The 20802-nt window shown below is 37.3% G+C and overlaps 1 protein-coding gene across 1 annotated transcript in view; it reads left to right on the top strand.

Moving 5' to 3' along the window:
- Homer1 (homer scaffold protein 1) overlaps window positions 1–20802 on the top strand; it is a 102380-nt gene that overhangs the window by 12768 nt on the left and 68810 nt on the right. Inside the window, exon 2 of the mRNA XM_050153789.1 lies at window positions 20539–20695. Within this exon, the coding sequence (XP_050009746.1) occupies window positions 20539–20695 (157 nt within the window). The remainder of the gene's footprint in view (window positions 1–20538; window positions 20696–20802) is intronic.

Genomic DNA, 20802 nt, shown 5'->3' with positions numbered 1-20802 from the left:
GCCATGCCTGACTAGAAATATTTTCTTGCCCGATTTCTCTCTGCTCTTTATGAACTGCCTGTTTGTTGGATGATAGACTTCATTCTTGCATGCTATTTTAATTTCTTTAAAGAAGATTAATTGCACACACATAACGCTTAGCATTCTGAGATAAGGTAAGTGTATTTCCCTTTAAATTCATGGGGAGAGGGTATTGTTTTTAGGGGACCTGGTTCCATTTGTAGCCTTTTTTCTTAATGCACCCGTTTCAAGTACTGCTCCTGTTTGTGGGAAAGGTAGTTGATGTTAGGGCTGAGGTAGAAGTCCCATTGCTCTCCATTAAAATTTCAGCCAACCCCCAGTTTTAAGTCCCACACCTTTCACTCTCTGCATTCACCTTACTTCTGTTCTGACCAGCAGTTGCTCACTTAACTCTCTCTTTGCTGATGCTTTCACACTTCCTTGTTTTGCCAATTCATGTACTAAATAATTTGTTTTCCATACTTGAAATTTTTACTTTCTGTTCTTTGATATTATGGACTTATACCTTCTTTTTCCTTCACTTTGACTTGAATGGATTTTTAAAAAAGGAAGATAAATATGTGTCATTAATTTACCATCTTTGATCAGCCTTTGGGTCTTGAATATATATAAGGCATCTTTCAGAATGTGTTGATAGTATTAATTAATTGTCTGGAGTTTGATAGATGACAAAAATACTTCCTAAAAATCTCTGACTAACATTTGAAAACTCAAGCCTAATTTAAGTACATTTTAAAATTAAAAACTTAAAATGGGGGGGTGGAGTGATGGCTTCGTGGTTCAAAGCACTTTCAGAGGTTCTCTTTCAGTGGACCTGGGTTCGATTCACAGCACCCACATGGTGGCTCACAACCAGCTACAACTCTCCAGCAGATTCAGGGGATCCAGTGCCCTTTTCTGGCCTCCTTGAGTACCAGACACACATGGTGCATGGACATATTTGAAGACAAAACACATATAAGTAAAATAAAAATAATTTAGAGAGAGAAAGAACATACACCACTATGCTTGACTATTTAAAACAAAACAAAAAACTAAAAACAGCCCTCAGCACACTTGTTCTCCTTACTGTGCTAGACAAACTGAAGTTCAGGTTGCCCTCTACACTGTGCTCCCTGAGCGCTTGTTTTTTTTTTTTTTTTTTTAAGCTTTATTTATTTATTATGTATGCAGTGTTCTGTCTGCATGTATGTCTGCAGGCCAGAAGAGGGCACCAGATCTCATTACAGATGGTTGTGAGCCACCATGCGGTTGCTGGGAATTGAACTCAGGACCTCTGGAAAAGCAGTCAGTGCTCTTAACCTCTGAGCCATCTCTTTAGCCCCTCCCTGAGCGCTTGTTAAAAAAACAAAAAGCACTTAGTTTATGTCATGAGCCATGCTAGGCATTGGCAATACAAAAATGAGTAGATGGGCATGAAGCTCTTATTTCTGTGATTCAAAAGCTATAAGAGGTATACACTGAGTTTGGGCATGCAGAACAGGAAGTTTCTTGGATGGTCAGGTGATTCATATAGCCAGCTAAGTTTGAGTTGAGACTTATAACACAAACGTAAATTGGAGGAAGATGTGAGTAAGATGGTTAGGACATTTCAGGTGGGAAGATAGTGTGGGTAGTTTCAGAGTATAAGGATGCTTGTTAGAGAGGAAAGGTGGGTAAGAGAGATGTGAGCAGCAGGCTATCTGGGGCCACTTTCTGACTGTCGTGTTAGAGGATTGTATATTTCCCTTAGGCTAGTGGTTTTCATGTATTTTTATGAGCCCATATCCATAAAAGATTTCAAGCATTTTTCTTCATATATATTTATAAATTATATGTCCTGTGTGTGTATATAAATAAGCACATTTTGTGTAATAGGCACATAACTTTTGTAATAGGCATATTTATATATAATAAAATACAAAAGTAGACATGAAAGAAGAGGAAAACTAAAGCTATTGCTCTGAGTAATGGTGACCAGTAGTACAGTTTCCAACTAGTTATTACCAGCCTTGCATTTTAGATTTGCCATTCAGACTACATTGTGGGGAAGTGTTATATTTGAGGGAGGGTGTGTGTATAAGAAGTAACTGGAATGAATCAAAAGATACTTAAATTTAATTCCAAAGTAGGTTCATTGCCACAGTTTAGTCAGGAATAATTGTTTGAATTAAAACACTACCCTAGGGCATGGACTCAAGAGATTTAAATAGTTATTGTCTTCTAGAGTTGACATAAACTAGATAGATTTGGAGGATAGGGTAATAAAGAAGCTGACTTTTGTAACCATGAATTGAGGAGCGAGGCAAGTTTACATTGGAAAGAGGTGGTGATTGACTGAAAGTTGATGTATTATGGTCATCTGCATTGGGGATATCTTACAATTGGGTATTTAGATCTGATAGTAAAAGCAGAACTTGGCTAGGGACTGAGTTTTGGGAATCATGAGAATATATAAGTATTGGTTGATGCTGTGAATGTGGATGAGCTCATTCAGGGTATTTATAGAAAAGAACAGGCTAGGCTTCTCTGGGAATCATTTTAGGAGTAGGCAGAAGAGCTGAGAGAACGTCAGGTAAAAGCACATGTCACACAGATTAAGAAAATGATCTTGAAGAAAGGAAAACCTGGGACCAGATGAGTAGAATAGGTGAGGTAAGGGGTGTCGGTGAATTTGGTCTGGCAGGTTTTTAAAGGCTTTACCTTTCCACTCTGAGCAGCCTACATTGGAAACCAAACTGTTGCAGAGTGAGGGAGCAGGATGAAGCAGATTAGAAATGTAGACGTCTACTTGAAGGGAATGTATTTTGGGGCTAGTAACATAGTTGTGATAAGGGCACTCACACAAGGACCCGAGTTCAGAACCTCAACAGCATGTGAAAAACCCGGAGTGGTTAGAGACTTGTAACCTCACTAGGTTACAGCTGAAGTTAGGAGGGTCCCCGGGCTTGCTGGCTAACAGCTGGTTCCAGGTTCAGTGAGAGACCCTTCTCAAGTAAAGCAGAACATGAAAGAGCAGAACACATGCCAAACACACATTCTCTCTCCCTCACAAGAATATCTGTGAAATATGTAGCTTCAAAATTCTCTAAGTTCAGGAAGTTGAATTTTGTCCACAAAAAATATGAACAAACATTCTGTGAGGAGGAATAACTAACAGGAGATATTTTTAAAATAATAAACGGATAATTGTTGAAAAAAGGTGGGGCAGGATGTGATGTGGCACATAGGTGAAGTGGTTAGCAGTAAGAGAGATGGAAGGCATGACTGTATTGTTTGGACCCTGAAGGACAGGAGACACTTGGGCTTTTTAGTTGATCGACTCCTTTTTTTCAATTCGTTTACTGGTTCATCTAACCTATAATGTGTCAGACACTGTTCTAAATATATGAGATCCATCTGTAAGCAGAGCTTGGCCTTTTTAACTGTTATATTCTAGTCACTAGAGTCTAGGGAATGATCAGTGACACAGCCATCTTCTGAGTGTAGAGAATGTGGTTACTTAAAGAGCCTTGGAAAGGGGGAAGCCTGGAGCGATTGCTCACCGTGACCAAGTGAGCTATGAAGTTTTGGTGGTCTTTGAAAGCAGTCTAAATGTAGGTAACTGCTGTGCCAAGTAGGTGGAAGAACTTTCATGGTTTCCATTCTATTAAAACATGAAAGGACTCTAATTTTTTTAGTGTTCTGTTCAGGTTTTTTGATTTGTGTTTTGAGACAGGGTCTCGCCTTGTAACTGGGTGGCCTGAAATTTGCTATGTAGGTGAGGCTGGTCTCAAACTCAATAGAAATCTGCGGGTCTCTCTCCCCCAGTTTCTGGGTTAAAGGTATGGGCTACCACACCTGGCCTCAATTCCATCTTAATATTTTCCCTTTAGTTGCCTGTTTTCTTCTTAGAGGCATTCTGTAATCTTGGAAGATAAACTTCATAAAAAATAGAGTCTGCTGGAAAAAGCATCAATCCCTTCTTTTCCTCCCTTCCTCTTTCCTATTCTCCCTGTAACTGGAGACAGGCTCCTTTTGGATAGTTGAAGCTGCCCCCACTCTGTGGTCCAGGCTGGCTTTGAATTCATAATCCTCCTGCCTCAACCTTCTAGAAGCTGGGATTATTGGTGTGCACCAGCATGCCTGACTCAGATAGCTGACTACTCACTCTTTCCATACCTCAGACGTCAAACCTATAGTCCGTTTTCTACTTCTGTAGCGTTCTGTTCATGACTGGACAGTTTGAGCTGCTTCTTTATGTGTTTATGTTAAGAAGCATGATAGAAAAGAAATATTCAATTGCTTTTTAAAACTCTAAATAATGATGACATTGTAATACAGGAACCAAAATAATGTAAAGTAAAAGTTACCACACATTTTGAGATTTAAAAAAAAAACTTTTTCTTTGGTTTTTCGAGATTGGGTTTCTCTGTGTAACAGCCCTAGAGCTGGCCTCGAACTCACTGAGATCCACCTGCCTCTGTCTCCCAAGTGTTGGGATTAAAGGTGCCACCAGTGTTTGACGATTTTAAAAGAAAAATTTAACAAATAATTACACACAATCTGCCTAAACACAGAGGAAACAAAAATGCATATGGCCCCCTACCCTTATGGATTTTACAGTCTAGGTGTGGAGACAGGCATTATGATTAATGTTTGCAAGATATATTTCTATTATTTTTTTTAACTTACATGTGTCTATATTTTAAATGGTTTTATCATAAGTGTCATAGTTTTATTTAGGTAATAAATAATTACAATATAAGAATTTGATAATCTCTGCCTTTTTATCGGAATATTTAGAATGTTTACATTTAATTTGATTGGCCCTCATAGGCTTGTAGCCATATCATAATACAAAATGCATTTAGTCTAACTTCAAAAGTCCATGTCGTCTTTCCCAGTCCCAATACTGTTTAAAAGTTTCAACTTCTCAACTGGACATGGTTATGCACAACTTAATCCCAGTACTTGGAGGCAGAGGCAGGTGGATCTCTGAGTTTGAGGCCACCCTGGTCTACAGAGTGTTCAGGACAGCCAGGGCTACACAGAGAAACCCTTTCTTGAATACCCAAAAAATAAAAATAGGTCCAAAGTTTCAATGAGAATCAAGACAGTCTCTCAACTATAGCCCCCCCGTAAACCCCAAAGAAAAATATATACTTCTGACATACAATGGCACATATATATCATCATGCCAAAAGAAAGAAATGAGGGCATAATGAGGAAATACCAGACTAAAGCAAGATGAAAACTCAACAGGGCAAACTCCAATTCCTGTAATTTCATGTTTAATGGCAAATGCCCTTCTAGTTTTGCTGACTGCAACACCCTTCTTTCTCTTGGGCAACAAATGATTCTCACGTGGACAACTGCATCCACATAAAGCCAGAGAGAGTTTGGGAAGTAATTCTAGACAGAAAAGCTTGTCATTGGGACTAACAGTACCAGCAATAGTAGATGTTAATAAATGTGTATGGAGGAATGAATAAGATGCTTCCATGTTTCATATTTAATGATTATCACCTAGGAAAGTTCATTTTCATTGGGATGGTTGAAACCACTGGGAAAGGGCCTCATAAAGAACATTTACTTACTCAGTTCATAATTGTCTTTGCTGGAATGTTGTTGGTAGACATGTGATCACCCAATAATATAACTTCAGTTACTGTGTAGGCTTTTTAAAAGTTACTTAAGTTTCATAAGATCTGTGTTAAGAACAGGAGTCTAATCTTATTGAGATTTCTATATGTTGATCTTTGAAATGCAAAGTTTGATATTTAGTCCAAAGTGCCCCATATCTGCTTCAGCTGTTGGTTGGATTTCATAACATGACAGGAGGAATATGCATATTTGACTAAAAATGAGCTTTATATATGTGGTAATACTTTCTAATTTTCCCATCACTTTTTCCTACTTTGATTTTATTTCTTCCTGGCAAAAACACCAACAATTTACCCTTCCAGCATTTGTTGACTACCACCGCCTCCCCCTGCGCAAGGCATAGGTTTGGTGATAGCAGTGAATTTGGGATTCTACTATAATTCTTCCACTCAGTGATTCAGTATATGGCTCTAGAACCAGACTGTGTGTGAATATTGGTGATTTAGTATGCCCAGCTAATTACCCTCTTCATCCATAGGTTCCTCATCTCCAAATGGGGGGGGGTTCACAAAGGTTGAGAAGATTATTGCAGACGGTGTTCAGAATCATGTGTGTTCAGGGGGCATACTCTGGAAATTGTTCATTGTGACCACAGATTTTACCACATCTTGTAAATATAGGCTTTTGTCTTTAGGCTTCAGAGCAGCATATTGAAATGTTTCAGCTTGCATTGTCTGATTTGTGACTGGCATAAATGATTGAAGTTACTGAACAGTGTCTTGTGTGCATCTTGATTTATAAGATGAATAGTGTTGAGATGCCACTTAATTCCAACTGCAAAAGGTTAAAACTATCAAGATTTTCCAGTAACTATTAACCTTTTTGGTTCACTGTCTGGTACTTAAGCCCTTCAGTTTTTATTATATTAGGTCTTTGACCTTTATCACACAGAATTAGTTTCTGCAAAAAATTTTTAATATATTTTAAACAAGTACTACAAGACAGGAGAGTTGAAAGTAGGGTGTTGAGTCTGGGTGTTGTGCCGGTACTTTGGAAGTAGAGGCAAGATGATGGGGAAGTTCTAGGTCATCTTCAGTATAACCCTGGAACATGGCAACGTACTAGTGGCTGCATCCATGATGGAAGTTTATGGGTACCCATAGATAACTGCTGTGATTTCATGATGGCATCCAAAAGACACTTTATAGCATCTCTTCCCTGCCCTGGGGCTCTTCACATTCTTTCCACTTTGGTAAGTCAGCATTCAATAGTCACTCATTCTTGGCATAGTTACTATTTCTCCATTAACTCCTACCCCCTGGAAAAAGAAGCTACAATACTGACTTTTCAGATAAGATGTACCCCCTGGTGTAATAGTGGCATGACTATTGTTGGGGGTAACAACATTTTTTTTTTTTTTTTTGGATTTGAGGCCTGCTCAGCAAAAGGAATTAATGTCTGGCCCTGCAAACCTGGTCGAAATTCCATGGCTAGCAGGTCACAGGCTTTAAGATGAAACTTACCATTGCTGTGCTGCTAAACAGATGTGTTATCAAACTGTCTTCTAAATATTATTGTTTATACTCAAAAATTAGTGCTGTTCTCAGCCTTGGTCAGAGAAGCTTCATAGCACCTTCCTGGACGATGAAAGCTAGCCCGCAGGAATGAAGCTTTATTTCTCTGTGTCCAGCAGCCTAAAGGTGTGCTCTTCAGCTAGAGGGTCATACCACTCAGTTCTAGTTGGCAGTCAGGTGCAGTGTCATACAGTACAGTAGTGTGCATTGTTGGGGTCCCAGGGGTCCTTGGCCTACCACTCATGGGGGATATTCTATACTTGGCACTTGGATTTTTCTTTAATATTATATGTCTTCTGGGAACAACATCCATCTGTGCAGGATAATTAAATTCATAATCTTAAATTTTTTCACTAGCTTACAGAATATTAGGTTTCCATGTGGTTTTTTCATATATCTTTAGTTAGGTTAACTCACACTACACACACACACACACACACACACACACACACGCACGCACGCACGCACGCACGCACGCACGCACACACTTCACTCCCTTCTTTCCCCAAGCCCATTCCCACTTAAACCTTCCTGAATATTTCCTACTTTGCTTCCATATCACTGTATTCTACTATTTTCCTGTTTAACACCCCCTTCTCGTGGCCCCTTTCTGGAACTTTCTTATATTAAGTATAGGGTCTTGTTTGTAACCTCAGAATGGCCTTAAATATCCAGGAGGCTGCCTTAGCCCTTTGAGTGCTGGATTTATAGGCCAGTACTCTCCCATGCCCTCCTGAGAACTAAAAGTCTTAATTTAGTGAATGGTTTTTCTCCATTTCTATTCTGTAGTTAGTGGTAAAGAACTTAAGTTTTCAAAAACTTTTAACAGTGTGCATGCTATTAAATAAACACTTCAAAATTCTGCATCTGATAATCAAGACTGAATTAAAAACATTTGTAAAGAGAAAGTTTGTACTGAACATGTATAGTTCTTGTCAGAATGATAACTATACAACATTTTAATTATGTTTCATTTGTAGTCCGTATTATAAGCAATCTAAAGATAAGGTATTTGGGAGGGTTGTGTTGGGGCTGGATGCAAATATTATACCACTTTATATACAGGACTTTGGGTTTTTCACCCATGAGGGTCCTGGAGTCAGGCTTCTATGGATACAGAGAGATAACTTTAATAGCAGAAGAGTGAATACATTTAATACTGAAAATAGCATGGTGTCATTTTGTAGACTGCATTCTTCACCATATCCTGTCCCCTTTAATGTGCCGCAGTGTGTGATTGTTGTAGCATGCTGTGATGTTGTGCTATTGTTCATCGCACCTTCATTGTTTGATTATGCCTTCCTCGTTTTAATAATTTACTTTTCTCAAGTGTTCCAAAAGGACACTGAACTGAGACTTAAGAGTTCTTTTTGAATAATTTTGTCACAAGGTAATTTAAGTGTAGATATTGCCACTTTATTTAGTCTCCAGAGTATGGCTTTTATGTATCTAAAAATAACTTTTTTAAATGGTTGGATGAGATAACATCAATTGGGGTTTGGATAATATTTATTTAAATGTTCTAGAATACCTCCCAGGCACAAAGGCTTTAGTAGAATTGATGCTTTTCCTTATAAATTGGTTAAACAAGTGTCTGCACTTAGTTAAATCATCTTCTACACTGTATTCATTTGAGAGCTAGTCTGAAAACCCTCTCTGGTTATAAATGATTGCCTTGCTTTCTTTCTTCTTAGGTGGTTGGTTTTCTTGCTGCTTATGGCATCTCTTAGGGTGAGCTTGCAGGTTTATAGTTAGCTACAGAAGTAGCTGTAGACTTATTGTGGGGTAGTTTAGTGCTAGCTTTGTTATACACGGTGAATAGAATTCTGAGCTGATAAAATTGATTGGAAAGGCTTACATCAATGGAGATTTAGGGGCTGGTTTCTTTTGAAAAGAAAGAAGCATTTTATAGGTAAGAGTGTCTTCAAGTCTGTTTTCTTGATGAATCAAATATCCTAGAGCTATATAGTATTTTTTAACTGGTACTAATTTTAAAAATTAAGGCGTTTCATATTCTGTCAAGCCTAAAGTCTCATAGCTCAGATTTACTTTTATGTTTGTGTGAATGTATATATGTACATGTGTATGAATATGTATGCATATGTATACATATATACATGATCACAAAATCAGCATTCACAGTTTTTAAACACAGATAAATAAATTGGATTGAAATTGTTTGCTGAACCATGTTTTGATTTGATGAGTCAAATTACTTGTAACCTCACCACCGAGAAGTCTTAAGCATTTTGGACTTTTTTTATTCACTTACTAAGTATTTTTCATATGCCTGATATATCAGTATTTAAGTTGCTGGGAGCACAGTAATTAAACAAAATCCTTTTATTTGAGAAAGACGAAGGAGTTATGACTTTTTAATATAGATATTGAAAGGTCATATCTTAGGAAAGACCTTTAGGAGACGTAAGAAGATGCTGGGAGGACCTGAGGGAACAGAGCACTTTAAGCAAAGTCCTTTAGATAGGTGGGTGGTGTGTATGTGTATGCATTGAAGGATGGGGTTGGTGTGTCTAAAACATCAAGAGGGCAAATGCTACTGAAGCCAGAGAGGACAAGGAGCAAATGAAGTTGAAGGGTATGGTAGTTTGGGAAGGCCTGGGAGGTATGACCTTGGAGATGTGTCATTTGAGGTGGGCTTTGAGCTTTTAAAAGAAAGCAAGCTCTCTCTGCCTGTTTCTTGAGTCAGATGCAAGCTCTTAGCTACTGCTTCATTGCCATGCCTGCCTGTCTGGCTGGCTGTTGCTGTGCTTTTCACTATGATGGAAGCTCACCCTCTGAAACTGTAAGCATCCCAATTAAATGTTTTCTTTTATATGTTGTCTTCGTTATGATGTCTCCTTACAACAATAGAACAGTAACCAAGACAAAGTAGGAGCTGGGGCCACATCCAATGAGGGTTCTTCTTCCCCGCAGCATATGAGAATCACCTTGGAAACTTACAAATCATTCGCTGGTGCTGTACTGAAGGGAGGCTAGTTTCTTTTGTGCAGTCAGAGTTGAGAAATAGTAACAAAACATCACTAGGCTACATTAAGGAAGCTGATGAAGAGTTTGGAGGAATATTCCTTCTGTCTCTGATTTTCTTGTTTTAAAACCATATGTATTAGGAAATTTCCCAGACATAGAAAAGTAGCTTCTAACTCTCTTTCAATAGCCAGATGCATGTTACCATATTTGCTGACTTTATTTTGTCCCTTCTCCCAACCTTTTTTCTCTATAATATTTTAATGCTAGTTTGGTTTTTAGAAGGATCATTCTGGTTTCTGGGCTAAGAGAAATAAGAGACAGACAAGGCTTAAAAAGTCCTCCCTCCCTCCCTCCCTCCCTCCCTCCCTCCCTCCCTCCCTTCCTTCCTTCCTTCCTTCCTTCCTTTTGATATTGCAGACACAATGTGCTATATCCATGCATTAGACCTACTTTTATTTATTATATTGAACATTTATATCATTGACTACTCTGAACCTCATTTTTTATAGTTAAATACTACTCCATTAGAATGTGCCCTAAGTTATTCTTAAACTATGGAACATTTTTAACTCATACCCTTTTGTATTAAGCCATGGTGATAGACCATGTCCTAGGGGTTCTATTGCTGTATTTTATTAATACTTGACCAAAAGCAACTTGGGGAAGAAGGAGTTTATTTCATGTTTGAGCTTGTAGTCCATTATCCAGGGAAGTTAGGCCAGGAATCTGGAGGCAAGAAATGAAGCAGGGCTTCCTTTCAATTACTTAATCAGCTTAATTGCTTAAAGCACAGCACACAGGACTACCAGCCCAGGGGGTGGGGAGTACCACCTACAGTGAGCTGAACCTTCCCACATCTGTCATCAAAGTCTACCACAGGCTTGCCCATAGGCCTGTCTGGCAGACATTTTCTCAGTTGAGGTTTCCTTTTCTCAAATGACTAACTTGTGCTAAGTTGACATAAAACTAACTTCCACAGATCTCTTAAATAAGTGTGTGCATATCTCTGTGATTAGTTACATAATATAAGCTACCTGAATAAAATTACTTTGTCAAAGGGTGCATACAGAAATCTTTGTAGACCAGGCTGGCCTTGAACTCACAGAGATCTGCTTGTTTCTGCCTCCTGAGTACTGGGTTTAAAGGCATGCGCCACTACTGCCTGAGAATCTAAAGGCTTTGAAATATATAGACTCTGTGCCCACTGACTGCTTCTGAAAGAGTCAGTTTCCCTTAACTCTCATGGACATTGACTTTTGTTCCATGTTTATTTGTTTTTAAATCCTGTTTTGATAGTTGTAAAGGTAACTTGAGACTTCACTTGTTTTTTGATTGCTAATGAGATAGACTTGAATTTTCTCTTACATATATTAAAAGTAATATCAGTTGCTGGCTGTGTGACTTTAAGTCACTTAGGACCTTTGTTTTTATCTTGTACACTTGCTTCATAAGCTATTCATGAATATTAAAGCATTTTTAAAATTGAGAATCTTAAGCTTTTTTTGCCCACGGTTCATAGTTTTTTTGTAACCAGAGTTTCATGGAACAACACATACCCCTTTATGAAGTCTGAATTATTTTGAAAGTTTATGTTCATATTCATTTTAATAAATGCTTTACTGACTGTTATTGATCACAACCTTCTGGTTGTGGCCTAGAGTTTGCAAATCAGTGCTCTAAGTTATGTCCTCCTGGGTCTTTATCCATTGGGATCACCCCAGTACCTCAGAATTCAGCTCCCCTTTAGGGCAGTAAAGCTGAACAGGGACAAGGCCCCAGACCCGCCTTGCTATATATATTTGAGTCTCTACGATGCTGTACTAACTGAGCCATTCACATGACTGTTGGGAGATATACTATATTTGAGTAGAAATAACACAGTACAGGAATTATATCTGCAGACTCCATAACTGAGAAATATCATTAATAAAGGAATTTCACCTATGGTTTTGTTACTTTAAAATATAACAAAATGATAAACAACATTTGGTTTTAATATAGCCCCCTTTAAGCAGAGAAAAAGAATAAGAACTGGGTAATATAGGAAGTTGTTGGGGTTTCTGTCTTGTCCGGTTTTCTGCAGATGTTAGGTCCCAAAGAAATCACACAGAGGTCTACACTAACTATAAACTGATTGGCCCATTAGCTCAGGCATCTTATTAACTCTTATAACTTACATTAGCTCATTATTCTAGTGTATGTTAGCCACATGGCTCAGTACCTTTTTCAGTTAGGTAGTCACATCTTGCTTCTTCTGTGGCTGGGCCCACAACTGCATCCTCTTCCCAGAATTCTCCTGTTCTCATTGACCCACCTCTACTTCCTGTCTGGTTGTTCCGCCTATACTTCATGCCTGGCTACTGGCCAATCAACGTTTATTTAAAATATAATTGGCAGAATACAGACCATTCTCCCACAACAGGAAGTAGGAAGTTAAGGATGTGTGGTTGCCTTATATAAAGTACCAGATGTTCACTGTGGACTTGCAGTGAATGAGGATGGAGTAGTGGTGGGCATTATTTGAAATCTACTTGGTCGTATCCCTAATCAGTAGTACAAGCGTGTTTTTACTCTTGATATGTAGGTTAAGTATGTTTTGCCTAAAAGAATTTTCTTAGACTGAATAGCTTGAACATTTTTTTAAAGATTTATTTATTTATTATCTAGGCAATATTCTGTCTGCTTGGATGCCTACAGTCAGGAAGAGGGCACCAGATCTCATTACAGATGGTGAACATTTTAAATGGCTAAGATAAAAACTTCAGGCATTTGCCACTCTCCCACTGTTCCACATTTGAAAAAATTTAGAGAAATGTTACAAAGTGTACTATATAAAAATAAAAACTATGTTTTATGTTGAAGAAACAATTTATCTTCCTTGGGAAAAGATCAGAGTATATCTGTTGTATCTACCCTATATTGTTAGTGGTTCTCACCTTTGGGAGTGACAAATTAGATATCATGCATATCAGACATTTACATTGCAATTCGTAACAGTAGCAAAATTACAGTTAGGAAGAGGCAATGAAATAATTTTATGGGGATCACTGCAGCATGAGGAACTTTGATTAAGGATCATAGCATTAGGAAGGTTGAGAACCACTGCTACACTGCTTTTTTAAAATAAATTCCACCGAATTAGGAAAATGAGTGATTCAGCCCTACTCTGGTGAGTATTGATCTTACTGTCTTTATAATAAATATAGTTAATAATGGAGATATGTGATATTTCCATAAGTATGGTCTGACATCATTTTAGATTCTCAAGTTTAAAATAGGAGTTCAAACAAGTTTAGAAATGAGTAGAGAAATCCATTGGCCCATGGCCCATAAGTTCATGAAGAGCTGTTTAGCTTCACTGTCATCAGGGACATGGAAACTTAAAGCAACTTTGAAATGCCATTTCATGCCCATCAAATTGGCAAAAGTTAAAGATATTTCTTGGACATTATCAAATGTTGGTAGAGTGCAATAAGGACCAATCAATATAAAAACATTGGTACAAGCACTGTGAAGAGTAATTTGGAAACGCTGCTTCTGGTATGATACATACACAAGAAAACATGGAGAAGCATGGTTCATAATAGTGAAAAGATGGAAACACCCTGTATGTCTTATTAATAAGAAAATGACTACATACAGCATTGTCTGGTACAGCATTCTAGTACAGGTAGCTTTATGTTGTGGATTATGTCACTTTAATATACTTTTGAAGTTCATAACTAAACCAATTTTAGTGTATTTTGAGATAGTACATTAAACATGTAATTAGTGTAGAAACAAGTATTTTGAAATCTATTATGTGCATTAGTACACATTTCTACTCAGCTGTTAGGTTGTCGTTGGAAGTACTTCATCTGAATTTAAATTTCATGAAATATATTTTTGGGGAAAGATTCCCATACCAGAGTTGTTCCTTACATTTTTTTTTTTCTGGTAACTGAAATGAATATCAGAGTTTAAATTTATTCCCCTCAGTAGTTCAGTAGTAGTAACGTGACTAGTGTCTACCATGTTAGATAGTGCGGTTCTGATCATAGTAGGTATACTGTTACATGACAGTTAAATTGTATATGTATAAAATAAAATATAATCAGATTTTCAGTATAAATAAATCTAGAGAAATGGTGAGGAATTTTATTATTTGAGAAATTTAAAAATACCTTTTATTTGAATGTATGTGCACAACACCTGTGTCTCCACTGATCAATTTAACATTATTGAGAATTATCTTGTTCTTTGAAGGTGCTTTTAAACCTTAAATGGCCTTTTAATATTTTAGTCATTTTTAAAGTTTAAAGGACTGGATGTTTACTGAAAACTCTTCCTCAGATTTCTCTAGTGCATACCGTTAGTTCTCTGAATTTAGCTTTATTTAGAGGAAATCATTAGGCCAGAAAATAACACATAAAATATAATAAAACTGATAATACAAATTTTATACATAGCTCTAAATGGTATAACTCCTGATGCATCCTAAACCTATAGTATTTTAATTGTTTCTAAGTAGAGAAGATTTTAAGAAAGTGGAGTAGCAGAGACATCAGTTGGCAGTGCCACATTTTAAGTGTGTATATCTCCCTCTTGTATAGCAAGGTCATGTTATAATTTTGTATTTGCCACAAAGTGACTTGCAGTTTTATAATGCACCACCTGCTGTGTGTTTGGTTCATCACTAGATGAAAATGAAATTCTTAGAGTGTAACTATGTGTTGGGTAGGCATTGGTAGAATTGCTTTCCTCTAAGTAGAATTTTTTTTTAAGAGAATGTTCTTTAAATAAACCACAGTTGAATGCATAACATATTAATAATAGGAGTTTTTAGGTGGTACTTTTTTTCTTGATTTGTACAAGAAACACCAAATATTTTAGTCAATATTTTGGTTAGGTGTGTTGGGGTAGGGGAGGGGAAGGAATTGAGATTTAGTGCTATAGCTAAGCAGTTTATATTATAACCTTTGGAAAGATAAATCTTTTTAGAAATGTCAGTGCTTGTGCTCCTGCTTGACCGAGGCATGCAGCGCTACTTCAGTGATACACAGTTTGTTCTTCAGACCTGCGAGCAAGTAACGCACATTAGCCTCTGCCCACTCCTTGATGTGCCCTGCACGTGTTCTGAGTTTTAATCTCACCAAGTACCGTTCCTCTCCTGCCACATCAGATGAAGTCCAAACTAGAAATCTTGTTTTGTTATTTTCCTCCAGTCAGGTGGGGTGTTTTTGTCAGGAGTTGTGTGTTCCTTCTGTGCTTCAGTCATGCTGTCTACATGTCTGCTCTTTACTCTCCCTTTACCTTCTCTGTCCATCCTCTAAGTCCATCCAACTCTAAGGTCCTAAAAATTGTCAGTCACTCGCCCTTTGGGAGTCTTTGAAAATGTTCCCTAAGGCAGCATTTTCTCAAGTTACATAAATGTAGCTTTTTTACAATGACATTTTAAAAGTACTTCTGCAAGGTAAAAAAAAAAAATTCAGTAGTAGTTAAAGGATTATAAATAAAACTCGTCAGTTCTCTCTGCCACACCCTCCTCATCCAGCCCCATTGCAAGGGACAGCTGCTTTTGCACAGCTCTTATTCGACTGTGTTCTGGTTAATAGTTTTGAACGTTAAATCTCTGTGATAGAAAATGAACTGGGAGTAGACTGTGGCAACACTTCACATTCTCCTTTCTACTCCTTCCTCCTTCCTCTTCACTAATACAGCTATAACTTGAGCTATCAAGTTCTACTACAGTTTTAAACGGCAAATCGTGTGTACTGTGGAGTGCTTAAGAAGATAATGAACAACTGTTAGTCTGTAGCTAGCTAGGCTGGAGTTGTGCAGGACCAGTAATCATATTGGGCAGACAGGTGAAAACAAGGTCCGGTAGCTCATTTGTACATTAACCTCTTCCATTCCTATTTGTGTGGTATTTTAAGTAGCAGCTATTTCACTTAGGAAACCTATTTGATCACAGCAGAAGCCTGCAGCTAGGCTGACTCATTTCTTTAGTTCACAATCAAGGAACTAGATTCTTTGATTTCCCATGTAATATTAACTAAGAATGTTGCCCCTATGTTCAGTTGTATCTCCATTAGAATGTTAGGTTGGCTTCTTCAGGTATAGTTGTTAAGTGCAGTGTTTAAGACAAGATTCTTTCTTATATGTTATCTCTTGGTGCATACTCATGGAAACCTCTAGCAAATTACTGAGCAATTTCATTGGCCAGAATCATTGCTTCAGAGTTCCATTTATAGATCAACTTATGACAAGAATGGAATTGTAGAGGTAGATAATATCTGAGGTTCGTTAGGGAGGAACTAGAAGGATAGTCAGTGGATAGTCAGCCAATAGTGTCTTCATGGTCAGATTCTCAGTGGAAAGTATTAGCAACGGTATTTCCAGTAACCAGGCCACTTTGTTTTGAAAAAAAAAAAAATAGTAGAAAGGGAGTTATTTGAAGTTAAAAATCTTTATATCTTTGAATGTCCATTAGTACTTAAATATCTGAAAAGGATGTTTGTAATGTAGGCACAAAAGGTGGACTAAGATACACCATTTCTCTTCAGTTTGATTGTAATTATTGAGCCTACACTTTTGTACTTCCTTGGAGCAAAGCCTTATCGAGTAAGTACAATATTTGCAAAAGATTTCAGTAGTCATCTTAAAGAGCATTACCATTGGTTCATTTTAAAATAAGGCTAGTCAAATGACAAATGTGGACTTTTTCTAAATCTAAATTTCAGTAGCCCCTGGAAAGTGCTGTTTCGTTCTTTCTTTTATGTGCTCCTTTCTTATTGCACAGATGTTTGAGATCTAGATATAATAATTGTCAACTCTAGTGAATTTGAATAAGACTCGTTTTTCTAACAGAATTCCGATTTTTTAAAAACTTTCTCCCCCTTAGTTGTCTTCTACTTCCAGGTTCCCATGTTTGTATTTAAAGTTTGAGAATCTATCACTGAATATAGAAGTGTAACTAGTGGTTAAGAGCACTGACTGCTCTTCCAGAGGATCCAGGTTCCATTTCCTGCACCCACATGGCAGCTCACTACTGTCTGTAACTCTAGTTCCAGGGGATCTTATGCTCTCATACAGACATACAGGCAAACACCAATGCATAAGAAATAAAAATAAATCATAAAATTACATTAAAAAGAAGTGTAACAGAATTTTAGCTCTGTAACAATATTATATAGAATTTTAAAATTATTTTATACTAGTTTCCTAAAGTAATTTAGTGAACCAACAGAAAAACACCCCAGTAAGCTGTTCGTATTAATATAAGTATAACATATACAGTGCTTTCAGCCCCTTGCTGTCTGATTACAGAGTATAGAAAATTTTCAAGACCCCTAGCTTATCTCTAGGATTGACATTTTGTGTATGTGTGTGTGTGAATCTGTGTGTGTGTGTATATAGTTTTGCTTTTCTAAGCTAGTTTAAAACATTTCATAGTGAATCTGTTTGCTATTTAATTTGAGGTTGATGCTGTTTCTTAGAATGGTTGCTTTGAGCTTTTTTTTTAACAATTAACTTAAGAAATAATACTGTAGTCATTATTAAGTAAACCCTCAATTTTGTATTTTCTGTATATATACGTATTTTCTAGTGATCATTATTATAAGTATAACATTAATAGCAATGTCAAATACCAAGGCCAATTTTCAGTGAGGTAATACATAACTCAAAATTTGTGGTTTTTTATGATGTATATATAAAGACAATTCCTAGCATGAAGACGAGATCAGAGATAAAATAATTATCTATTACTGGATTAAAGTTATATGCATTTCTTTATTACAGAACTTGTTAGGATTTTTATTCTTCAAATGTTCATAGTAGATACTTTAGAACTGGATATGACACAGTATTTGCAAAACTTATTTTAAGATGGAGCTACTGCTTCTCAGTCTCAAAATAGTTAGAAAAACACTATTTAATTCAGTTAGTATTTTTGTGAATTATTGTGGAGCAAGTAAAACGATGAACTTATTGCACCAGACCTTATTACAGATGGTTGTGAGCCACTATGTGGTTGCTGGGAATTGAACTCAGGACCTTTGGAAGAACAGGCAATGTTCTTAACCGCTGAGCCATCTCTCCAGCCCCTATCATCCAGACTTTGAACAGTTGGCTTTTGACCACAGAAATCTTAAGTTCAACTTTAATCAAGAAGTCATTTGTTTATGAAATAACTAGTTAGCAGATGTTACTGAAGGAATTGATATAAATTGAGGAAGTTAATGTGTGGAGAGTACTTAAGACATGCTGAAGTCATGGGAGACATGCTGTCCCATCCATGAGGCATAATCTGAAGAGCCATTCACCACAGAGCAGGTTTACTGTCCCTGCTCTGGTCACTTCTTTGTCTTGGTTTTCTTTTTCCTATACTTTTTTTTTTTTAACTTACTCTTGTAAAGATGTTTTAAGTTATTTAAAATAAATTTTATTTAGATTTAAACATTAAATATCCCAAGCTAAAAGGTTAACATTCTGACCAAGCTTAGTGGCTTACCTCCTGCAATCTCAGCACTCAGGAAGCAGGGACAGGAGGCTATTGACTTAAAGAATAGCCTGGGCTACATAGCAAGACTTTCTCATTAAGTAAATAAATAAATAATGTTGTTTAAACTAACTGGGGTGAGTAGCAAAGACAACCTAGTGAATGTTGTTTCCAAAGCAAGTTTACTCAAAACTTGGAAACTTTGGACTATAGTGCTCCTGTTATGTGCAGATTGTCTGTGCCTTCTTTTCCAACATGTAATATTGTTTTGAGTATTGACTAGTTTTGTTCTTTCTATTTGTAAAACCTTTTTGTACATTTTTCAGATCCTACTTGATTTAAGAAAACATTGTTTATGGTTTTGCGTACCTCCTCCATATACCTTTTGGTATAGCTCATGGAAGGATAGTATAGTGAATGGAATCTTTCAGTTATTACAGATCGATGTAGTTGTAAGTTCATAAAATGTCTGAGTCAGGGTCTTTTATTTTTATTGTCTGTTCTCTATAGTATATGCTACTTGTCACCTAGGGACCTAAGTCCTAGAAATAATTAATTAAAAAGCACTGAAGCTTTGCTCCTAGGGAATATAATACCATGTTCCTAAAGCCTCTGGTCACATGTTTATAAAGCAGTTAGGACATACCATTGTTTCATGTGCATTTCTTTCGTGTGTTTATTTATTTATAGACATGGTCTCATAATGTTTGCAGCTCAGTTTGGCCTTGAATTTACAAGATAATCCATGCTTCCCAAATGGCTAGGATTGTAGGTATACTGCACTATACCCAGTTAATGTGTGATTCCATTATCAGTGTCTTAACATTGAACATGTGACCAACTATAGTATGACTTGTGCCTGAGTTAAGCTTATCTAACACATTTTTCTTCATAAGACACATTAACTTGCATCTATGAGTATATAAAACTTAGGAACACGTCAGCATTATGCCGAGAGGCCATTTTAAGCAGTGAATCTATAATAGCACAGCAGTGCAAAAACCGTGGTACTAAACAGACCACTGAAAAGACACCTGCTTGTATCGTCTGAGTGTTGAAACAAGACGACAGCATTGTCTTGTTCATCTTCAGGTGGAAAAGTACATGTTAGGTGACTCATTTTTTTCCACAGCTCCATAAGACAGGGTTGGGGGGAGTCACAAATACTTACTTGAAGACTATTAATTTGGTTCTCTATTGCTATGATAAAACAATAACCAAAAGCTTGAGGGAGAAAATTGTTTATTTGGCTTACAGCTTCCAGTCCATTATTGAGAAAAGCCGGGGCAGGAACTGAAGCAGAATTCACAGAGGAATACCGCTTACTGGCTTGCCCAGCTCTCTCTCTTATACAACCCAGGATCACTCTGGAGCCGAGCGCTCCACTCCCCCACCCCATCAGTCATTAATCAGTTCCTCAGAGACAGTCCAAAGGCCATTCTGATGGATGCAATTCCTCAGTTGAGGTTCTCTCATTCCAGATGACTCTAGTGTGTCCAGTTGGCAAAACCTCGCAGAGTTACTGATGTCTTTTAGTGAGTAGCTGAATTCATGTGTACAGAGTCTCTGAGTAGCAAGAATTGGCTTTTTAAATATTTTGTTATTTTATTTTATTTTTTGGAGACAGGATTTCTCTGTAGCCTTGGAGACTGTCCTGGAACTACCTGTGTAGATCAGGCTGGCCTCGAACTCACAGAGATCCGCCTGCCTCTGCCTCCCAAGTGCTGGGATTAAAGGCATGTGCCACCACTGCCTGGCGGCTGTAATTGTTTTAAAGAAGTTTATAATGGAATACTTGCACTTTTCATATTGGAAAGATTCTTTTATTTGTGGGTATGTGTAAGTTCCTAGTAATGCAGCTAGTCGTCACCTTTATGGTTTTATGTCTTCTCTGTCTTCTTCCCTCAGGGAACAACCTATCTTCAGCACTCGAGCTCATGTCTTCCAGATTGACCCAAACACAAAGAAGAACTGGGTTCCCACCAGCAAGCATGCAGTCACTGTATCTTATTTCTATGACAGCACAAGAAATGTCTATAGGATAATCAGTTTAGATGGCTCAAAGGTAGGTCACAGTTACTTCAAATAATCTTACTCTCTTGCTCTCCTCAGCATAGAACTTCAATTTCATTCATATTTTAATTTTTATTAAAATACTCCTTTTTGAATTAT

Source organism: Alexandromys fortis, unplaced genomic scaffold (assembly GCF_014885135.2).
Source record: "Alexandromys fortis isolate MF-2015 unplaced genomic scaffold, M_Fortis_MF-2015_v1.1 scaffold_79, whole genome shotgun sequence".
Taxonomy (NCBI): Eukaryota; Metazoa; Chordata; class Mammalia; order Rodentia; family Cricetidae; genus Alexandromys; species Alexandromys fortis.
This window is presented reverse-complemented; position numbering and strand designations above follow the sequence as displayed.